General features: G+C 38.0%; 2 protein-coding genes across 2 annotated transcripts in view; one reads left to right on the top strand and one right to left on the bottom strand.

Moving 5' to 3' along the window:
• The window catches only part of ATP10D (ATPase phospholipid transporting 10D (putative)), a 45865-nt gene extending 43784 nt beyond the window's left edge, over positions 1-2081 (top strand). Inside the window, exon 24 of the transcript XR_005601802.1 lies at positions 383-2081. The gene's annotated coding sequence lies outside the window, so the exon portion shown is untranslated. The remainder of the gene's footprint in view (positions 1-382) is intronic.
• The window catches only part of CORIN (corin, serine peptidase), a 125819-nt gene continuing 104096 nt past the window's right edge, over positions 1075-22797 (bottom strand). Inside the window, 7 exon segments of the mRNA XM_039551288.1 lie at positions 1075-4247; positions 4698-4831; positions 6381-6652; positions 8699-8828; positions 8831-8872; positions 10358-10407; positions 13227-13349. Of these exon segments, the coding sequence (XP_039407222.1) occupies positions 4065-4247; positions 4698-4831; positions 6381-6652; positions 8699-8828; positions 8831-8872; positions 10358-10407; positions 13227-13349 (934 nt within the window). The 3' untranslated portion in view covers positions 1075-4064.

The following is a 22797-nucleotide window of genomic DNA, read 5'->3' as shown; positions in this document are numbered from 1 at the left end:
TGATCTGACTTTTCCATTTTGAAAATAAGCTTTTTAAGAGCATCTCACAGGTGCCTTCCACATGTCATGAAGGGAAGCACAGCATTTATACTTCTTTCATTTTAGAACAAACCAAAACAACCACCTTCAACTGCCCCAAACTTTGTAGCTACACCTAGAACAGCCTTAACTCTGATTTTGATGTGCAATATTTGATTTACAGAAGAAAATACATGTTTTAAAAATTTTTCTTTCATAGCAGCCACACCTCTGCTAAACATTTGCAGGTGGCAGTCAGCCACAGCCTTTACTGAGTGAGTGTTTTGGCAGCACAGTGAGTTTTGGTCTGTACCTGGGACACAGTCTGAGTTGATGTTAAGCCCAAGCTGCGTTTTTTCCACAGCCCCACTGGTCGCAACACAAGGCTGAGGACTGGCTAACGCAGAGAACCCACTGATCCCACCAGCCCTGGCTGGTGGCCAAGGCTAATGGGCAAGTTCCAAATGTGACTGTGTTAACGACATTCACATATCTGAATTTCAGTGTGAGTTTTGTATTATTTGTTCCTGTTTTATTCTGGTTGTATTACTCTTGCCCTCATGGTCCTGGCTTCCTTACTGCAGTGGAAAGGTAAATTTTACCTGTTTTAAGCTTCTGTGTGCTTATTATTTTGATTTCAGCATGTGTACATGTTAGTGAAATTCTGTGTACAAGTTAAAAAGAGAATTTTTTATTTAAAACTAATTGTATTCCAGAACAAAGCTATAGAACAAAATGTGTTCAGATTGCAGATTTGATTGCAATTTAGTTTTTAAGGTTTCTAAGTCCAGAGTAGTTGTTGGCAGCAGTATTCATGCTAATATTCTGTATTGGAAGCATACACACGGAAGAAACTAAAAGTTGTACAGTGGTAGTAATGCCAGAATCTCCACAAGTATTGCAGTGCTAACAGGGATGCTAAAAAAAAAAACAGCTAAGGGTACACAAATGCCTTTTGAAGGCTACTTTTAGGCATTATTGCTAAAGTTATAACTCAATACCTCCATGTTATCATTTAGTCTATCTAAAGATTAAAACACATTTTCAACAGAGAAGTTATTTGGAAAACGATTGTAAATTTTTATTAGTACAACTAGAAAGAAACACATTGGCTTAACTGAGTGGCATTGCTTCCATTTGGAAATACAGCTGTGGTAGAATCAAAACCAACAAATGTTACCTTACAATGAGGCTGCACCTGTGAGACTAACAGCATAACTGTGATCATAGCCATTATGTCAGCACACCAGGAAAGGCTTGATACCTTGGAAGGAGGAGCATGTTTGCCAATTTCATGTGCACACATAAAAAAAGCAGTATAAAAATACATTTATAAAATTACAAATTCCTCTTTACATGGAATGTTGTGTTGGACACAGTCATGGGAAAGGATAGGACCCAAGTGCTCCCTCCTAAAGCCATTTGGGATCTGGTTCAGCATGTAATTTCTTCAGACTGATCCCATATAGGACAGGACTGGACCATATATTTAAACAGGACTCTCCCTCATTTCCTGGGAGGGACTGCTTGGAAACTGGTGGTAGGCCAAAGCCAGTTAATTAAAATGTGTAATTACATGTTATCATTTGGTAATGCTAATATCTACGTGAATGATTACACGTACTCCCGTGCTTTACAAAATACAAAGCTGCTAACCACTATATCTGGTGGAGAGAAGCCAGGCTGAGTTGTTCATTCTGCAACAGCACCTCTTTGGAAAACAGACCTGGCCAGAACCTGTCTGACACCAGCCAGCTGGCTCTTACAGCCACTGGGCCACCTTCTCCTCAGGGAACTCTTGATAACCAGTTCCAGGACTCAGAGCTGTTCTGGCCTACAGCCACAGAGATCCCAGCCCCAGAGGAAAGCTGAAGTGAGGACTGAGAGCTCCAGCCTTCATATCCTTGAGGCAAGGGCATCAATAACCTCTTCCAGCTGTAATGTACTTCCACTATAAAAACATGGTCACAGCTGCTTTCTCTCATTTACCGCTGGGGGAAGAGTATTTAACTGTTACAATAAAACAAAAAATCCTTAAGATAATTTAAAAAAAAAAAACAACCCAACAATCAAACCTAGCAAAGCCTCGAAGAGTCTTCTTGCTGAGCATGAAACAGTGATTCAATAATCACTTAAATAGTTTCAGAATCCATAACATAAATATTGAGTATTTATTAATATTCATGTCTATAATGCAGTCTAGTGTGACTAATGTTCCAATGTTAGCAGTGTTAAAGAAGAAAATACAGAGATAAGAGATAAACCTTCATTAAAGCAATAGATCTATGTAGATAAGTTGTAACATGATTAATAGTACCTGAAATGTCCATGTTTTAGGTCTTTTAATGCATGTTTCCATATACGGCAGTCATGCTATTGACAAGGCCCTGCCATGTTGTCATGGGGCCATGCCAGAGGTAGCAGAAAAGGTAATTATGTGCCTTAGGCTGCATTCATGGGGGACTAGGCACAGCACTGAAAATACAAATTTTAAATGCATTGTTCTCCAGTGGAATTTATCCTGTAATCCTCAGATTCCTAGCTCATCCTAGTCTGGCCTCCCAAAAGCTGATAGCTGTGCAGGACATTACCTAAAGCAGTTGATAAGACACTTTCCTGTAGCATCATAAAATGGTGCCAAGCTCCATCATAATCTTTTTCAACCAGACTCTCTTGGAGTTAAGACTTAATCTTTTGCTACTGCACAGAGCACTCCACATCTGGCCACCAAGCACCTGATCTGGGCTCTTTGAGCCTTTGCTGGTGAAGCTGTTGTACTTTGCTTCTTGTATTTCTAATACTCATTTGGACAGAAGCTGGAATTCCAAGCCTTCTATCACTCAGATTTTCTTTCTGCTTTTTTCTTTTTCCCAAATGTTTTATCTTGCTAGTCAAAATTAAACTTTAAATGTAAGGTACAAGAAGAGACCTATAAAAATTATCCAGTTCCCTGATATTTGGGACAGTCCCCACACTGCATCTTTTGCATTTTAGATCTGCATTTTCCATCTCTCACAAGATGTCCAAACTAGCTGACTCTAGGAGGGGAAACCACTGCCGTGGTATTGCCAACCCTCTTATGTTTTTAGAGGGCTGGAGATGGTCAGTGCATGCTTTGTATGCTGAACACACTACGCAAAGTGGGGAGAAAAGCCAGTGGGGCACAGGTTTGACTAATGCACTGATCAGTGTAGTGCTGCTGAGACATGGGTGTTTCCTAGACACATTAGGACACTGGAAGCTTCAGAAAATCAGAAGATAGAAGCTGTCCAAAGAGTCTGAACAATGAAGTTGTGGTCTCTGGTGCCTCCAGTGCCTCCAGTGGTCTGTTGGCCTACTGGTTCTTCCACCCCACAGAGATGCCCAAGCTGGCTCTGGGAACAGAAGCTGTGGAGTCAGAACACTACAGGATTATGCCCATGTAAATTAGCCACCCTGAGGGACAAAATGCATTAGCTCAGGCACACCAGGGGCATATGGCTATACACCTTTGGAGACCTGCAGGTGTTCTTTGATGTGTCCTGTGCCACGTGGGTGTACAAACCCATCAATCTCTTCCACACCCTCCAGTGTGTGGTATGGCCCTGTCAAGAGTTGTCCTTGTGAATGTATGTCCTGCAGTGCCACATGAATGCACAAAGTTCCTTCCTCATCACAAGAAGTGAATGAAAATGCATGTGCTGCTAACTAAATAGTATTAAAATAGGTTATTTTTAAAAGTTTTTCTAGTCTGTGCTACTGCTTAGTTTTAATAGCTGAAAGGCAGAAAGTGGTTGATTCTTTTCTTTTAAGCTTTTTGCAGTGTTTGGAATAGCACCACAACTCAGTTAAAAGAAAAGTCAAAAGGATTATTAATTCTACCCCAAAGTGTATTCATGAGCAGAGAGTTTACCAGTAACATACACTGCATATTCCATAGCTCCACAACAAGAATAGGTAGAGCTTGAAACTCCTTTTCATAGAGTTTGTGGACTGCAAAACCTTCAGTGTTGTAGTGCTGATTCCTTTTTTCTTTTGTCTGTCAGCACGATTCTTACCATCTGGAGTTAGTTTAGCAGAAAGGTGTGGATGTATATTTGTCTTTCAATCCACTCAATAAAATGTGACACATTACTGTAAACTCCAGGTCCCAAAACCTTGGAAAAGCAGACAGAGCCCCAAGATGTTAAACCAAACAAAGTCCAGCGCCCTGCAGTATACTCGCACACAAGCGGTCCTCCACTGTCACCCTGCAACAGGAAAGTTAAAAACAGTCTATTATACACGTGGCCAGCACTCATGGTTAAAGCTGTGTCACAGTTCCTACAGCCATTTGCCTTTAGTAAATAACTCAGCTGTACAAACCAGCTGCTCTGCTGAACTGTGTAGCCACACACAGCATTGCCAGTATTTATTACCCGTTACATTTGTAAAAAAAATTACCTACAAAAGGCTCATGCAAATTAAAAAGTTAACTAATACAGATAAACCCTAGAGTCTTCAAGCAGCATTTCATTATCACAAAGATAAGTTGTTTACAGCAATATTAACAATAATAGTAATATTAAAAGTTGGGTTAAAGAATGTAAATAGACAGTTGTCATTCCTAGAATAGATAAAGTATGCTACACCTAATTAACATCACAGTACTTTGATTTCTAAAAGTAATTTTGGCTATTTCTCCTTAGAGAGAAGCCTACCATGCAAGAGTCCACGGTGCCAGATTCGTAGCCAGCACACAGCATTCTGCTGGTGATGATTTTCATGTCAAAATATGACTGGCATTGTTCTAAGGAAATTATGCGAACCTCTCCTTCTTGAAGCTTGAAAGGCACTGAAAAACAGAATAAAGTGTTAACTATACACAAATTCACAAATACTTACCTATTATGACTCCATGAGATATGACAAATATTTCCATTGGGATAAATTATAAATATTGCTCTCTATATATGTATTAAATGTAGGGAGAACTATGTGTTGCATTCTGGAGAAGTACTAAGCACATGGGGACTGGTGTGACATTTGCTGTTTACTCAGCATTCACACCTTGACATGATGCAGTGTGCAACTTTTAAGATGGGGGCAGTAGTGGCTGGAAAGCAGCAATGTGGGAGAGGTGGACAGGTTTGATTCACTGTTCCACGGAAGAGTCTTCCTGTTTCTTGGTATCTGTCATGGTAAAACTTGGTAATAATCACTGCCATTTTGGTTGTGCTTGGGTAAATTCGACTTACAGAATGTACCAGGAAATCAGAATTCAAACCTTATGAAATTATTTTAATATGTTCAAGAGACAATAGAAGACTTCTTCCTAGTCTAAACAACTGACTGAGCTCGAATTCTAATCAAAGTTGTTCAACCTAGGGTATGCAGTACTAAATGCTATGTAGCCACAGTGGGGTTTGATGCTTCCTAGCATAAAACCTTTAAAATCAACACTGACCACATTAAAGGACAAAGAACCATTTTCCATTTACCCGTGCTGCAAAAGCATCTGTCAGAGTTTTTTTCCTGACATCATATAGAGAAATTTTTAGATGTGTAGAGATGCTAGTAAACCACTTACCCTTCATGTGTGTAATTTAATTTTTACCACATCTAACCTGGCCATTACAACTGAAGTTCCACTGAAGCAATACAGAAAGGAAGATTTCCTTATCCAGTGTACAGAAAAGCCATCTCTAGTAATTACCATAATAATAGCAAAGGGAGAAAGGGAGAAACACAATGGCTAGTGCATTAAAAGTGTTGGGGCCAGGCTAATTTGCATACTATTCATGCAGAATCATTTTGCCTGAACAAAGATTGACATAACACAACAGTTCTTGTCAAGGATTGTGGCAGGTCCAAAACAAGAAAACACACTAATGTTCTGTTCAGAGATACAAAAACAACACTTGTGATTATGGAATAAATTGTGTCACAAGTACAAAGTGTGGCACAGACTGCTGATTCACGACCCTGTTCCTTCAGCCTGTAGGCCAGTGCTGCCAGCCTCCAGCTTTCACTGAGCTAAGAGTGTTTCCTCCACACTGATGATGTGATACCTTTGCAATACTGTTCTGAGTGCAACTTAGATGGGTAAAATCATAACTAATTCAGGTGACTTTCTTGATAGAAGTTTCCAGATCCTCAACATTTTTAAAAATCAAGCCACAGAGCCAAAGTAAGTATTAAGGAGCATAAACTGAGGGTGCTGCTTTGAAAAAGCTAGGCTATAATCACAGCTTGATCCTTTCAAGAGTAGTTACATTTCCCTAGTATTTACTAAGATCCAGTAATAGTATGAATGGATAAAAGTTTGAAACGGGATCACTTATTTGATTAACTCAGTAGAAGCTTCACATGTTTTTCAAAAGTCCCAGAAATACTCATCTTACTTTTGTTGCCCATGTGTCCCCAGCCTGTGATGTAGCAGTAGGTGTCTGGCTGAACCAACTGATCCTTGCTGGGCAGGCAGACAGGTCTTACATAGCTTGTCTCGTTGATATCCTCATCTAGTTCCACAATGCTGATATCATAGTCTACAACTGCTCTGTTGTAGCGTGGGTGGAGGATGATGGTCCTCACTAGTCGGGTCTGCATGAAACCTGATGGATGATCAAGATTGCTAATCCCAAACACTACTTTCCAGACAGCTGCATTTTCTCTCCTTTGTAAAAAAGAAAAAAAGAAGTGAAATTTTAGTCAAAGTCTTTCTTTTAAGCTAAAATACCCAAGATTTTTTCTCCCTTTTTGCACACTGCACTTTGCAAAGCATACAAATACTACAAAAAGAAAACAAATATTTACACATTATTCCTTACACCAAAGATCTGAGCAACAGAAGTCCATGCTTTCCATTTCCCTCCTGCTTGTAATCAAACACATGAAAGCTCACTCCATCAGAAGATCTGTAGCCATGTATAAGTTGCTGTATTAAAGGGTGTCAAAGTCATCCCTTGGGTCCTGCCCAACATTAGTTGCCCACATGCTCAGTGGTGGGCATATACAAATTTCACTGTAGTCTGCTGCTGACAGCAGTAAGTCTCACTGAAATCCCTAAGGGGTCTCAAAGAAGCAATTCTATTGTGTGAATTAAATATTTTATGATAGCCATGGGAGAAGTCCCTTATTTATTCAGCATTCAGTCTGTGCCAAGCATACTTTCTATGCGTAAGCTCAAAGTTGACCCTTAAAATTGCTTAAGACTCTTAGTAACCATACAAGAGCACAAAGCAATGATACATAGGATACAAGGGGGAACACTGAACTATTGTCTGTTGAGACACAGCAGAAAAACCTAGATTTTATGAAAGGTTTCAAGGGCATAATCTCTTGATCCTAACTGGCCTCAGGATAAATTGTGGGTTCTTCATGGGTTTCTAATTAGTCTGTGATTCTAAAAGCTCTCAAAAAAGTCACCATTTTTCACAACTGCTGAAAGACAACTCCATGTAACTAAGCACCTTTAACAGGACTGAAGCTTATTCAAAGCAATGTAAATAAAAGCATGCAAAATTTCAGCTTTTTCATAGTAATCAACAGGATTTTAATTCCTATAATTTGTAAAGAGAACTGTTTTCTAAATCAAGGCTACTTTTATCTGAAGAGTTGGATGAAAATTCTGGCATTTCAGACTATCATGATCATTTTAGTATCATGATCAATTTGTGAGCTGTTCCATAAAGTTACAGAAATTAAGTGCTGAGAATATTCATACACTATTGTGTTTGTGACCATTGTGAAATAGCATTGCCTAGAGAAATAAGCAGTCACAGCCAAAATGCATTGTCCTACAGGTGAAAAAAAATAAATTTTAATGTCTTGGATGCTTTAATGTAATGCATTTCAAAATGATCTTGACAAAGCCCTGTTGACTATAATAAGAAAACTCACAAACTACATGATGTTTAATGCAGCTCTTTCTATTTATGCCCTCTACAAATTTTCCTGGCTATTTGTATTATTGTTATATGGTCCTCATGTTTTGTATTCCAAACTTCACATGAGTTTCACAAAATGGAGCATTTTATATCAAGGACCAGAGCACTTTAAAATCACTATATTGTTGTCTTATCTGGTTGGTTTGGGAAATTTTTTAAATACTTCATATGAAAAAAACTTTGTGACATCAAGAATATTGTTGATGATGTATTAAGCTTACAAAAGGCTTCTTACAAATGAAGAATTTCAAGATTTCAGGCTTCTGGGTACATCTCCCCAAATCTATTCAGAAAGGCAGAAGAGAAAAAAGTTCATATAACTTCTCAATCAATTATTAGACCAGAATACCTTACTTCTTTAAGGTGAGTAAATCCTCAGTTTTTCTTTTTACCAATGGCCACAGCATTTTTTCAAGGTCTTTTCTACGCTGCTATAGAGGGTGATTTTTTTAAACCCATGGCAGTCGTATGACAGCTGTAAATTAGTGTTTTGGTCTTCTTCCTTTCCCTGTTTCCTGCTGAGAGTCAGGGCATCTTCATTTAGCTTTCATCAGTAGCGATGCCAGCAATGAATAATAAACCATGTGAAAACCTAAGCTGATGCTGGTTTGTACCTTTTTACTTTCTTTTTTAGTCTCCTAAAACCAGGTCCCTGTGATTGGCCGTTCTGCAAAGGTCTTCACCTACGCCCCGTGTGTTTGGTAGAGGGGGAAGGACCTGGCAATTCACACGTGCAAGCTTAAATGAGCAGTAGAATGTTTGAGCCCCCTCACCCTTCAAAGCAGTGTGCTACTGTTAGGACCCATCTCTTGGCGATCAGAACGCAGCCGCAGATGTGTCCGCTGGGCTCGCTCTGCAGGGAGCACTGCCACGGCCATCGGCCCGGGCGGCTGGTCCTGCCCCGAGGATCCTCTTGCTCATGCGAGCAGCGGGGCGGCGGCCGCAGTCTGCGAGGAACAGAGCGCGTTAATCGGCACCACAGGGGCAGCGCAAACAGCACCTTCTGCGGGAACACTGGGCACAGAATGGTGTTAACAGCCATGAAATCACACGGAACAATACAGTAAATGAAGCAATCGCCGACCACACTGCCCTATCAAACACTGAGCCATTTTTACCCTTCCTTTCTATCAAAGGATTTGCTCTCTGGTTACTAATTTTGCCTGGACCAGCCTGAAATATTAACCAAGCTAAGTTTGGGATCCTGACTTCCTTTTGCTCAGGAGGTTTCCTGGGTTTATGTCTTTGTCCTTCTGTCAGCTAGCAACATGTCTGGCCTACTTTGTACTATCCAGAAGAATTGCTTCTGGAAAATCTGCTCAGCAATAATAAGGTTTTTCTTAAATCAAGTGTGAGTTTAATGCCATGCCATTTACTCAGGTACACAGCAGCAAACTCACTTTGCCTGTAGAAATTACTAAGGGAGAATATTTAAAGATCTGAAGACATTCTAGTACTTAGTCCATTACACTTTACAAGCCATCTCACTAGAAATTACACCAGATTCCCACCTGCCAGTTACTATTCTAAAATAATCCTTCACTTCTCTTTCACTTTATATTCTAGATTTAAAGGATTCCAGGCTTCTTATTTATCCTGTTTATACTCAGTCTGATTTAGAGAACAAAAGAACACCACCAGTTTCTGCAATCAGCCTCCCAAGGGAGTATATGCTGCTACTGCATGTATCTGGGAATTTAGTGGTGAAGAAATAAATTGGAGCAATGGTTATTTGTAACTTACAATTCTTACTGTGTTCACTTATCTTCATAGAGTAAGCAACATATGTCAGAACAAAATACCTTCAGTAAGCTCTTTTGAGCTTTTTCCTTTCTCTGACGAGTAGCAAATATTTTGATTAGTTTCCCAAATTTAGGTCCTGTCTTGTAATTACTTTTCCCTGAGTCAAGCTAATTCATACTCCAAGTGTTCTTCAGCAAAGCTCTCCTTGTCTGTAGAACATGGTTTCATCACAGATGAAGAATTTCTGCATTTTCAAACTACTTAAAATTGCACAACCTGCTGTGCCAACAGACTTGGTCCATAACTTTCTACTTCAGGTTCTTCTGTCCCCTTGAACTTAACAAACAGATCGCAGCTTCAACTCCCAGGCAGACAGTCTGCTAACCACTCTGGTGGTTAAGGATATTTTCAGCAGGAAGTTTTATCAAATTACTTTTTGGAACCTGACTGCTGATAAAATTCCTTTTGTGGTATCATGAATGGGCCACCTCAACACACAGCATCCTAGTCAAAATATAAGAAAAGCTGATGAAACTGAGTAGAGTAGGGAAAAATAAACCCAGTGCCAAACTGGATGTTGCAGAGGTCTAGTAAAAATTTCAGAATGAATCCACACTAAATATCTGCATTTGTTAAAGAGATTTAACACATTTTGAAAAATATCTATTTTATATGCACTTCTCTCTTACCTTCTTTAGTGCAAAAGAGAGCCACTTTGCTTCTGCTTTGACACATCTGTCTAAATATTGAAACAAAACATGGTGGAAATCTCATTAATTGATTAATTTTGGTAATTTGAAAATCAGCACAGGTATTGTATTCATTGCTGTGATCCAGCTGTTAAAAATTCCCCCAAACTGTAAAAAGAAACTCAAGGAGCTTTTTATGCCAGATTCCATGGTTTCCAGCATCTTCCTGAAAATAATTCAAAATATTAGTTCAGCTTTACAATACATTTCATGAGTAGGTGCTGCATATTTTGCAGACTACCTTGCTCCCTGGGCATGGATACAGCTCTGAGGTCAGCTGGGTGCACAGTCTGTCAAGTTCTTATTTATGGCACCTGAAAGCACAGATTGCCAGTCTCCCCTTCCTTACAATCAAAGGACAGGATTTTCTTTGAAATGCCTTTAATAACAGATGGTCTTTCATTCCCTAAGAGTTCGGCTATTTTGAAAGATTCCAGGAAGTCTGCATAAGTATGTATTGAAACAAAAAAAATTATAATTTCTGTTGAAAATCTTCAGATAAGAGAGGGAAGAATTGGTTTTTTTTTGTCAAGGGAGGAGAAATCACAATTAAATCAGCAAGCACTGTTGCGCAGCTAGCTGACTGCCTTTTTAATTCCACAGCTTTTTCATTCCTACGGTGTACACGCTCTTCTTAGGCAGGTGCAGAGCTACATTGGACTGGATACACAGCTCATTTCTTCACCAGGTAATCCTTTGCAGACTTTAATCCCAGCAGGTAGGTAGTAGCTTTCAAACTGCAACCATCTAAAAAGAGGCTGCATTTCATATTAAGTCATAGATACTAATGTGGGCAAAACAACAGTGTCAGCCAGCCCACCAGGTTACCTTGAATCTGGAATTTAACCAGACCTTTTTCCCTTACAATGCATATACCTCATTCATATACTGTGCAAATCAGTCTATTTCTCTTCCTGAAAATACACCATAAAATTACTTTTCTAGAGATAGTAGAGACAGACAACCAATTTCAGGAAATAAAATTTTGTGCACCATTTTGAGAGGCAAAGAAAATATACAGAATATAACTGAGACCAGTCATGCTTATGTTTTACACTTGTTCCTTTGACTTACCATACAGCCAGCTCTAAAGAGAAAACGTTAAGCTTTTATGTGTGTGTTGCCTGTGCTGTGCCATTCCCTCCTATCAAAACTTTATGAATTAGTGGTGTATTTTTTAGTTCTTGGCCAAGTTCCCATTAGTTCAGAAGCCTGGCAACTCCTTTAAACATACAACATACTCCACAGCACAAACCTTTTACATGCTGCAGTTGGTCCAGATGAATACACCTAGACTGCAGGGCTCAGGAGCACTCCCCAGTCATCTGGACTGGATGCCTGATGCAGCCAAAACAAAAATAGCTGCACCCTTCATGCACCCTTCCCCCTTAGCTTCTCACTTCTTGTTATCCATATTTCTGAATTCAGGAGGACTGGAACATCTATTTCCTACGTTTTACTTTCATTTATGCAATAGATTTAACAATAATCCTCATTACTGATGTTTTCCCTCCTTTAACTTGTACTTTGGGCAAAACTAAATCTTTTGCTACTAGAATTTGTAACTCAGAGGCTCCAGATCCATTACTTCATACGTTTCCTAGCAGACCTCTTTCAAAAATGTCAAAAAGTACCTTGAAATTTCTGCTTTGCACTTTAGTGACTGAACAGAATATGATTGTGCATCTGCCTTTGCATCTGGTCACAACCCAAGGTGTTTATTCTTGTATTAGTCTGGAGAAAAGCATTTAGATACTGTTAGGCTAGAGGAAAAAGACAGTGAGAAAGGAAAATCAAAGAGTTAAAAAGACAAATTTCAAGTATCAGGCACTGTTCAGTAATGGCCCTTCAAGATGAAGAAATAGAAATTAACTTAAAAGGAATGATGAAATACTAATGCAAAACAAAAACGGTACGAAACTGAGATGTAAGAAAGCAAAATTAGGTCCTTGCAGGCACAACCTTTTTACTATTCCATCACTAGGGAAAACTTTGAGTACAGAAAACAATGAAGAAAAAGAAAAGTAGATTTCTTCCTCAGATTTTGTGTCTTCACATATATTGTGTCTCTGCAGCTACCCAAGACAATCTTTTCTTGTGAAACAGAAGGATTTTCTATGGAAGAAGGGTGTCCTGAAAGCTCCTGGGCATTTTAAAGAGAATAGGGAAACCATGTATCTGCTTTTTGAAGAATGCAGTTGCCAATGGGGATTAGGTGGCACTCACAGTTTTGCCCTGGATTTCTAAATTCATTGGCTCTTCAAAGTCACACTTTGAATGTCTCAACCATGACATCCTGGCTTCTGATTAGTAACTACCTGTTTAGTAAAAGGAATATACCATCACCTGAAACCAGAGCTAAAGAAACCTACTGTAAGCGGATATAGCCTTTACTGAAGAAGCTGTGGTTGCTCCAAATTAATGAATGAAGACTACACAGGCTGCAGAGGATGGTAAGATGTTGCTGCAGATTTTGCTATATAGTACTTGCTGGACTTTCTTGCTCAGCAGAGATTTAATGAAGCTGTCTGGTTCAGGTGCTTCAAGGGCATCACCTCTGTATCACTCAAATGCTCTTATTCTGCCAGAAAAGGCCCCTGAGGATTCACAAGATGGTCTCAAAAGAGAGCACAATGGTTGTAGACACTAAAATCACTGTAGACTGTATCTTAACAACTTACATGAGTATGTGCTGGGATTTATATGCAGATACCTTGGAAAAAAAAGAGCTTACCAAAGAGTTTGTCATCCTGCATGGGTAAGTGACTACCCACAGCAGTGAAATAGGTCTTATTTACCTGTTACTTACCCATTCACTAGAAGTGCGTGTAAAGTGGATGCATTTTTATTCTTCCAGTCTGAGTGCAGATTCAGCCATTTTTGGTCCTGCGTTTGCTCATTCTCTATTACAATTTCTGTTTTGGATGGTCCTCTGAAACAAATGAAAGACATTGATAGAACTTCTGGTAGGTTTCTACATTACAGTTACGAAGGTGAAGAGGCCCTAACCTTTCTGTTTACTCCAAAGATACACATCTGAATGGTATGGCAAAGCCATGAGTGGCAGATCCATAGTTAGGAGGATGGAATCACCCTGAGAAGTTAGGCCAGCCATCATATGACTGTCACATTGTATTTCCTGACAAGAAGCAGAATTGGAATCGGGAACAGCAAGAACCTTCTGGTGGCATTTACTGTAATGCACACATTGATACTGTTTCAACAGTTTCTTGGCCTTCCAAAATGCCAAAAAAAAATAGCTCTTCATATGTAAAACAGGTAACAAAAAATATTTTCTTACATTCCTACCACTGGAAATCCATGAAAATTTAACAGTAAAGAGCAGTCTAGGTCTTGTTAGTAAGACTTGAGAGTATCTCTAAATCCAAGCTCCCTGCTTTGCGAAACAGAACAAATCGCTGGTGAGGATGTCAAACCCATTCTTCTGCAGCAACCTAACAAGTGTGTGAGGGTTAGAATGATCCACCAGGAGATATTTTCATATATCCACTTCCTCAGTCTAGTTATTGCCTGATAGACTCAAGCCACTGAAGCAATTGCTATTTTATTAAATCCTAATTGCCAAATGGAAAAAAAATAGAGCTATTCTAAATTACTTTACTTGTCATGCAGCTTTCCAGCACAGAACTATTCACAATTAGCCATCAATCCCTGTCAATGACAAGGACTTTCAAGCAGTGCTCTCCCAAACACCGGTCAAAGGCCAAATTCTAAATACTAATTCATGGAAAAGAGAATGAGAGAAGTTCAGAAAAACTGTGATATGTCCTTAAATTGGTCTCTGAACCCAATCTCTCAGGATAGTACCTGGTAATGCCAACCAGGATATTAGTTTAAGTCCAATTCTCAGTACTGGCTGTATTCCTTTTTTTAAAAATCTTTACAAAACACCAACACTCTTTACCCACTTGATTACATAAACTAGCCAAGATCAAAGAATTGTGTTTTACGGTGAAGCTGGCAGTGTAACCATATGGAAATATTTTCAACACAGCTGGCAGAATAAACCAAGCTTTGAGGTCACGGCCCTGGATCCTGTCTGTTACATGACTTATTTTTCAGAACCTTCTCTGGGCATATTAAGAAATATCATTTCATGATCTACTAACCAGAATGTGCAGGCATATACTAACAAGTTTGCTGCAAAAAGTTTTCTTTCTCAGTGCCTGCTTTTAGCATAAACATAAAGATCTCCTCTCTTCATTTCCCACTCTTTTTCCTACCAAACATATGCAAACCATTTTCTTACAATGACATTCTGTCTTATGATCTTCTCTGAACAATGATGTTCACCATTTCATAAATGTGTACAGTTATGAACTTGTAAACAGATCCATAAAATATGCAACTCAAATATGTGCAAAAGGATGCAAATATCATGCCATTTGATGAATCCAAATCTATATTATACCAAATACAAGATTGTTTTGATGAAACCTGCAGCTCTGAATTACAGATTACAGTGATGCTACAATCATAATTTAGGAGATATGTACTTCTAAATCAAGGTAACAACCTACAAAACACTTATACCTGCATGAAATTTTATACTTATTTTACTTAGCAAAAGTAAGGTCATGGCTAGGCCTTTTTTCCTTGGTGGTTACAGCTTGATATAAAACACTTGAAACCTTAATTTATATCTTCAGAATATATATTTAGGATACCTTAATTTATATCTTTAGAATACCTTCTATAAACATTTATGTTCCCCTCTTGATGCTGTTTATAAAAGATTTTCTTTTAGATAGGCGAGAGCCACCGCTTGCCTCCTTTCATCTATTTAATGAGAAATAACCAAAATGAAGGGGACCAAAGAGCCTCATTTTTAGATGAAGAAAGCTGGTGACAATGGTTAGCATTTGTGTAGAGACCAGAGCATGCTCGGAATTTCTAGAGAACTAGAGAACATGAGCTAAAAATCTTAGGAGTAAAGATTCAGGCTGGTGAGAGCTTCTGAGTGTGAGACTTTCAGAGAGGCTGCTGGACCCGCAGTGCACGTTACACCAGGGGCTGTAAATCACTCAGAGCAAAGGAGAGAAGTGGAGCAATGGGTATTCATTTCAGCCAGCCCCATCCTGTGCTCCAGAAACACAGCAGGGAGCAGGTTCTACTGGGTCCCTCTTGGAGCTGTAGCACACATTTTCTTCTTAGAGTAGACACATACTAAAGAAAAGCTAAAAAAGAATCTTTCAATGGACAGATCCACATCAACTCACAATTCACAAGGATATTTGGCTTTACTGAGTATCTAAGACAACAAGGTTATATTGCTAATTACTTCTTGACATCAAGCTACATCTTCAAAAAAAAGCTCTCCTGCCAGTTTTATAGTTTGGTGGCCTGCTGAAGTTGCAGTATCTTTCAAGATTTCAGGCCAAACAAATAAAGACTTTTTTTTATGAAACACTTTCAGAAGGCTCTTTCACTTCTCTGGAGTTTCCTGTTTTCCCCTTTGGTTTGCATATACCATAACAGCTTTGCTCAGAAACTTGGTGTGGATTTTAAATTAGTGCTTTTAATTATTACCTGTACTGGAGCAAAAAAGCAAAGTTGAAACAGTGCTTGTTGACTGAAACCACACATACTGGAAGGCAGTGTGCAGTTTTGAGATACATCAGTTTAAGACAATATTCAGAAACCGGAAAGGATCACACAAATGGCTTTCAAATTTTCTAGGGGCCTCTGCCACTGACATGCAACGAGGGGTTGAGGGTACTGACCTTGCTTACCCTTGTGAAGAGGAAGCTAAGGGACAATTCAATAGCAACTTGCAATTACTTGAAGAGGAGTTAAAACATAGTGGAAACAAATTTTTCTCAATAGTGCTGCATGGTAAAACATGGAGAAATGGCCTAGACCGACAGCTTTGAAAATTCATAGCACATGAAAAGGAAATACTTTTTCACTAGGAAGGTGAAGCAGCCCTGGAACAGAGAGCTCTATCCATCAAGGTTTTCAAGACTTGGCTAAACAAAGCAGAGGTTGAACTGATCCCATTTGGCAGTAGTTCTGCTTCAAGTGGGAGATGGACTAGATGTTCTCCAGATGCCTGTGATGATTTTATGATTCTTTTGCACAGCACAAACGCACCATGGTGACCAGTGCCTATGATGAAGAGCTGAACTTTAAAGAAGGCCAACAGTTACTAGAACAGATTTTTTCATACACCAGAGCATATTTTAACATTACAGAACAGTCACTGAATCACAGAATCACAGAAATAATTAGGATAAAAAAGAGCTCCGAGATCATCAAGTCCAACCAATAGCTACACATACATATATGAAACACCTACATTACTTTAGGAAGTTTATTAATGGTATCTGCAAACTTAAGACATTCATACCATGGTAACAATAATTCACACCTTTTGAGTGGTGATTTTTTGACCAGATCCCTCACCAGACTTTCAAAATAACATATAAAACCTATTTGCACCACATGACTTTATAACAACTCATAGTGCTAGTTGGATGAAATTATTTGCGTACTGAAGTATTATTTTAAAACCCATGGGGCTCTAAAAATCTGAACAGACCATAAAATTTAATTTTCTCATGTGTCTAATATCTGCAGAAAATCTTTATAGCCAGAAGAGCTACACTAGACCTTCTGAGCCCAAACTGCTTGAACATAACACTCAATGAATACGTTTTTGGGTTCCTGTAGTCTCAGCCTATGGGCTTCTCCAAGACCGTGGAAAGTTCCGTAATAAAGTACGTTTACAATAGATGTATGACAAACAGCAATGTTTTATGACTTTTTTTCTCCTCTACATTTGAGGTGATAGAAATACCAAGTTTAGTGGTAAAAGACAAGTGTGACTTTCACATAAATTTTCATTTGGTCCTCTGCACTGCTTTCAAGAATGAAATGGGATTAGAACCTATGAAAAAATTCTTCCATTAGACTTTCTTTCACTAAAAAGTGAACTATCGGAAATTCAGCCAAAAGAAATTGAATGAGGCCATCTGATCCATTCCCCTAATTCAAAATAAGATCAACCATATTTAAATTCTCTCTAGCAGATTTTTGTCTGCCCTGTTTGTACATAACTTTAATGATGAAGCATTTCCAGTCAATATATTCAAGCAATTTTTCTTATAATGTGTATTCTAAATCTTCCTACTTGTCATTTAAGCTCATTACTCTGTCTTTTTTTCATCGGAAATGGAAAGAGTTTATTCCTAATCTACATATTTCAAGGCTCCTATACCTCCTTCCCCTGAATGACCAAGCAGTTTCCAACCTTTCTTCACAGATCATGCTTTCTAAGTCGCTGGTCATTTCTGCTGACCAATTCTCATTTAGTCAAAGTCTAACACAAACTGAATACCACAAAGCGATTACACATAAACATTCTTGGTTAATTCAGGCCATTTTGCCAGCCTGTAAAAAATTTTTAAATTCTTATCCTGTTCTCCAAAATGCTTTCAGATCCTCCCAGCTTGATGCTGAATGAGAAATTGTCAAGCCTGCTCTCGTCTCTATCATCTGAATGACTCACAATACCACTGTATCCTCCCAGACACACTGGCATGCGTCTAGCCCCCCACCAATACATCTTTATGGTTTGACAATGAATCATCAACATTCCCATATCATTTCATCTCTGTTCATAGCTCCTTACTTATTTCAAAAGTCATTTCACATAGTGTGAAAGTTAAAAGTATATCACTGTGGCAGTTTGGAACGTCATTTTGTCGTCAAACCATGACAATCACATCTACAGTTTCTTCCCCATCCACAGTGTCTCTGGTATTTCAAGGAATAAATTAAGGGACTCTGACATGATTTGTTACTGATAAATACATCCTGTCTGTCATTAAGACCTTATACTTCTGTAATTTGTTGGTAATTCAAGCTAGGCAAGTAGTTTGTAAATCTCCGTATCTCCTTCTTTTATCCTTTTTAATGAAAGATGGCATACCAAACAGTTTCCTCCCTTCTCTACAGCTTCTCAAACCTATGGCTACCACTATTGTCAGCCATAATGGAGACCCGCCTGAGCCATAACTATTAAATGCTCTTAAATTATTTCAACAAAACTAGCTACTTTGAGGAGCAGTGTATTACCTATGAATTGCTTACTCTAGCCCTCCTTCTTAAATCTTTGTTATCTTAGTAATATAATATGATTTTCTAAGATTTCTTTGTGGTTTTGTTTTGGGGTTTTTCTTGCTTTGCTTTTTTTTTTTCTTTCCCTGTATAATACTCCTCGCTTTTCTCATTCTTTCTACAGATGCTTATGGTTCTACACCAGTTCTTGTAGGTTTGAACTACATGTTCACTCTCTCTAAAATTTCACTTCCCTTTTCAGGTCACTGTACAGCTTATGCCTTAGCCAAGTTAGTCTTGCCTGCTTCACAGAAAGATTTCTGCTAGATCTAATGAAAATCACAGGGCACATAAAATTCTAACAGATCTAATTCCTTTAATCTAAAACTTTCCTTTAATCTAAATCAATTAATAAAAGAATTTAATAACCTATAAAATCAGTTAATTGTAAAATCACAAAATGTTTCAATTTGCAGTAGCACTTACGTAACCCAACTAGGAATTTCTAACTTAAATTTTACTAAATTTTAAATTTCATCTTAAAAATTAGAATATTCCTTTAATAAATTTAATTTCAAGCTATACATTCCCTTATGTGTGTTTAACAGAGGAATTTTTAGAATTAGGAAAGAAAAACAGAACCCAGTCTGTGTTCTACGTTGTAAATGTGGTCTCAGTGGGGAAAAGTTCATTAGATAGATTCATTTCATTAGATAAGCTGTACAACAGAAATATTTAATAAATACTCTTCAGAGCATTCTAGTCTGCTGATCACTGTGCACAACAGTCAAAGTTTACAGTGAAAAACAAGCATTATGTCTTGCGTACTAAATTATAATGAAAAATAAAGAAAAGGAAATAGAAGGAGGGACTCATTTTAGGTTATGAAGTTCATCATTCTGTTCATAGCACATTTGGGATACTTCTGTACAGCAATGTTTTCAATACCTTATTGTCCCTATTCCGTTCAGAAAAACTCCTTCAAATGTATTAAATTGCAAGTTTAGAATAAAGTATAATCCATAAACTGGATTACTTCTTGCTTCCCAGTGACACGTATCAGTTTAGTTTCTATAATTCCATCCTTGCAAGCCTCATGTGACAGCAGGTTTGAGAAAGGAAGCCTTGAGTTATGCCAGCAGGCAATGGATTACACACATACGGGCACTAATTTAAAACAAATTAGGCCTATTTCAGAGATGGAACAGCATCTGTTTCCTGTCTGTTTGTATTGGTTAAGATGTTTCTTGGTCTTGAACAGAATTCTCTAAAGCCACAGCTGTGCCATAGAATATGGAGTAAAAGATCAAAACTTTGATTTTAACAGCATTAAGATCAGAAATATCTGAAAATTTTATGTGCAAACATATTGAAACATAGAAAATAGAATTAAAAGGATTCAATGCATTGATAGAAAAATAAGACATGTATGAGTAAATAATTCTTAAAATTTTCTGGTAGAAAGATTATCTGTGATAATAATTTCAGATTTCAAAATCCCTCAGTCCTATGTCCTAGCTGATAAACTAGTCAAGCCTATGAAGAATGAGTTAACTCCTAATTATACTGAAAATATTTGCTTGCTTGCTTTATCTCCATGTGCTGGTTTTAGCTGGGATAGAGTCAATTTTCTTCACAGCTAGTCTGGGGTTGTGTCTCAGATTGGTGCTGAAAACAGTGTTGATAATAGAGGGCTGACTTTGTTCTTGCTGAGCAGGGCTTACACAGAGTCAAAGCCTTTTCTGCTTCTCACCCCACTCAAGCACTGATGGGGCTGGGGGTGCACAAGGACTCAGTAGGGGCTGCAGCCAGGACAGCTGACCCCACCTCTCCAAAGGGACATTCCACATCACATGGCTTCATGTGCAGTATGTGAAGTGGGAGGAAGGAGAAGGAAGTTGGGGGGGGGAATATTTGGAGTGATGGCATTTGTCTTTCCCAGTCATCATTACAGATGAAGGACATCCTGGAGATGGCTCAACAGCTGCCTGCCCATGGGAAGTGGTGAATGAGTTCCTTGTTTTGCTGTGCTTGTGTGCATGGCTTCTGCTTTATCTATTAAACTCTCTTTACCTCAACCCATGAGCCTTCTTACTTTTACTCTTCCGCATTGTCTCCCCCATCCCACTGGGAGGAGTGAGCAAGCGGCTGGGCAGGGCTGAGCTGCTGTCTGGCATTAAACCACAACACTCTGTTCTCTCAGTCTGTAAATTATAGGTTTCATGAAGTATCATTTTGTGGCTAAACTTACAAAAAGACCATTTGGGAGCATCTAAAGTTAGAGCTTCAAAAAAAACCTAGATTTTCTTAGCTGGAAGTATTAATTAAACTTCAAATTAAATGTAAAGTCCTTCATTTAAAGTCAATTAGCTTTTCATTTTAAAAATATGAAGGCTGCAATTCAGAGAAAAATGTTGTTTTTAAAATTTTAGTTGTTTAATTTCAAAAATTTGAAACAACTAACTTGATTTTTTAACCTTTTTTCCCCGTAGTGAAAATATGCAATTAATTTGAACAAAATTCACTTGTTTCTTTATTCAACATCATCCTTTACACAATTATTATTCACTAAGAAATCTTCCCATAGCAGAATTTATGCTTGTTTTTTCAAGACATGTAACATATTTATTCTTTTATTACGAAATTCTTCTCTCATTCCTAACAGAACTTGAGAGACATAGTTTCAGAGGCATTTTTAAATTTTTGAGCTTACTTTATAGCTAAAGCTAATGCTGACATCATTTCATGAGCTAAGATTACCTTTGAAAGAGCCTCTGTCTGTTAACTGACACAGGATTTACATGCAGAGGATGTCTTTCATTAGGATGCTTGGTAAGAGTTGAGGAGTGGGTGTGGAGGGGTGTGGATTACAGAGCAAAAGAGCAAAACTGAAGGAAGACCTATTTGCCTGACAGCTTGTCTGATAAAAGATGCTGTGTTTCTTGCAGTCCTTGCCCCTCTCAAAGTCTTAAGTCACCTCATTAAATTATAGGATAGGTTGCTCAGTCCCATCCAACCTGATCTCAAATATTTCCAGGAATGGAACGTCTACCATTTCTCTGGGTAACCTGTCCAGTGTTTCACCATCCTCATTGTAAAAAATTTATTCCTTATGTCTAATCTAAATGTACCCTCTTTTAGTTTAAATATGTAAGTCAAAAAAAAAAAAAAAAAAAAAAAAAACCCAAAACACTTCAAGGTGCATATTTCAGAATAAATTTTCAATGCAGAGAGATTTAACATCTGTTTAGTGTTAAACAGAGTAAATTTGAATCTGGGAGCCCCTAGGAAAAAAAAAAAGAAAGAAAAAAGGGGCAGTCGGCTTATAATGTACATGATATAAAAATAGTTTTTAAAAGGGTTTGCAATCAATCATTAGAATAAGAACATTTTCTTGTTTGGCAGCATTCATGAGTCTTTCTTTTAGTCGGTCACAGAATGCTTGGGCTTGAAAGGGACCTGTGGAAGTCAAATAGGGGCACCTGTGGCCAATTACCCAGAAGCACATTCCAACAGCTCCAAGGCTGTTTGAGATACTAAAGTTATGAATAAGTATTATCATTTTACTTTAAAAGAAAACAAAATAGCCAATCATGGAGCTAGAAAGTGTTAGATGAGGGGACTGACCACATGCTTAATGACTATTTGAAGAAATTGTCACAATTTGTCAGGAATTATAAGTTTGAAATTTCTCTGGAAAAACCCTTATCCAAATTATTATATTTTAAACTATGTATGTACATGAAAGATGAGACATATCAGATTTAAATCTAACACAACTCTAAAACAGTGAATAAAGTCTACATATTTTAACATTGGCTTATTATTGCTCAAATTTACTAAAACAGCCTTCCACATGTACCATAGCTTTATTTTCAGTAAATTTCAGTAATAAGTTATTAGTTGCCGTTCTTGAAAAATTAAATGAAATGTGAAAAATTTGCTATCTTTCTACATCATCTACAGGATTAATAGAACACTGGGTCCATGGACAACATGAACAGATTCAAGGTAAGTTAAGAGTATGTAACATTCTGTTGAATGGGTCTAGAAATCTAGATTGAATTAATGAGTTCAAATACTTCCTCTTTGGCATGGAATTTGTTTCCCTAAATGTCATGTTTATTCTTGGAGAAAATTTTTCATTCAGAAGTTCAAATTTATTATGCGGGTATGACAGAAGGATTCTGGGTTTTGTTTCTGTTACGTTTTTTAAGAAAATAAGTCATCAAGCTGAGCTTCCATTATTCCTGTTGCAGAAATAGTTACAGAGTAATAAAAACACCAAATTAGATCAT

The sequence above is a fragment of the Corvus cornix genome, chromosome 4 (assembly GCF_000738735.6).
Source record: "Corvus cornix cornix isolate S_Up_H32 chromosome 4, ASM73873v5, whole genome shotgun sequence".
Lineage (NCBI taxonomy): Eukaryota > Metazoa > Chordata > Aves > Passeriformes > Corvidae > Corvus > Corvus cornix.
The sequence above is the reverse complement of the archived record's forward strand: the minus strand, read 5'-3'. Positions and strand labels throughout refer to the sequence as shown.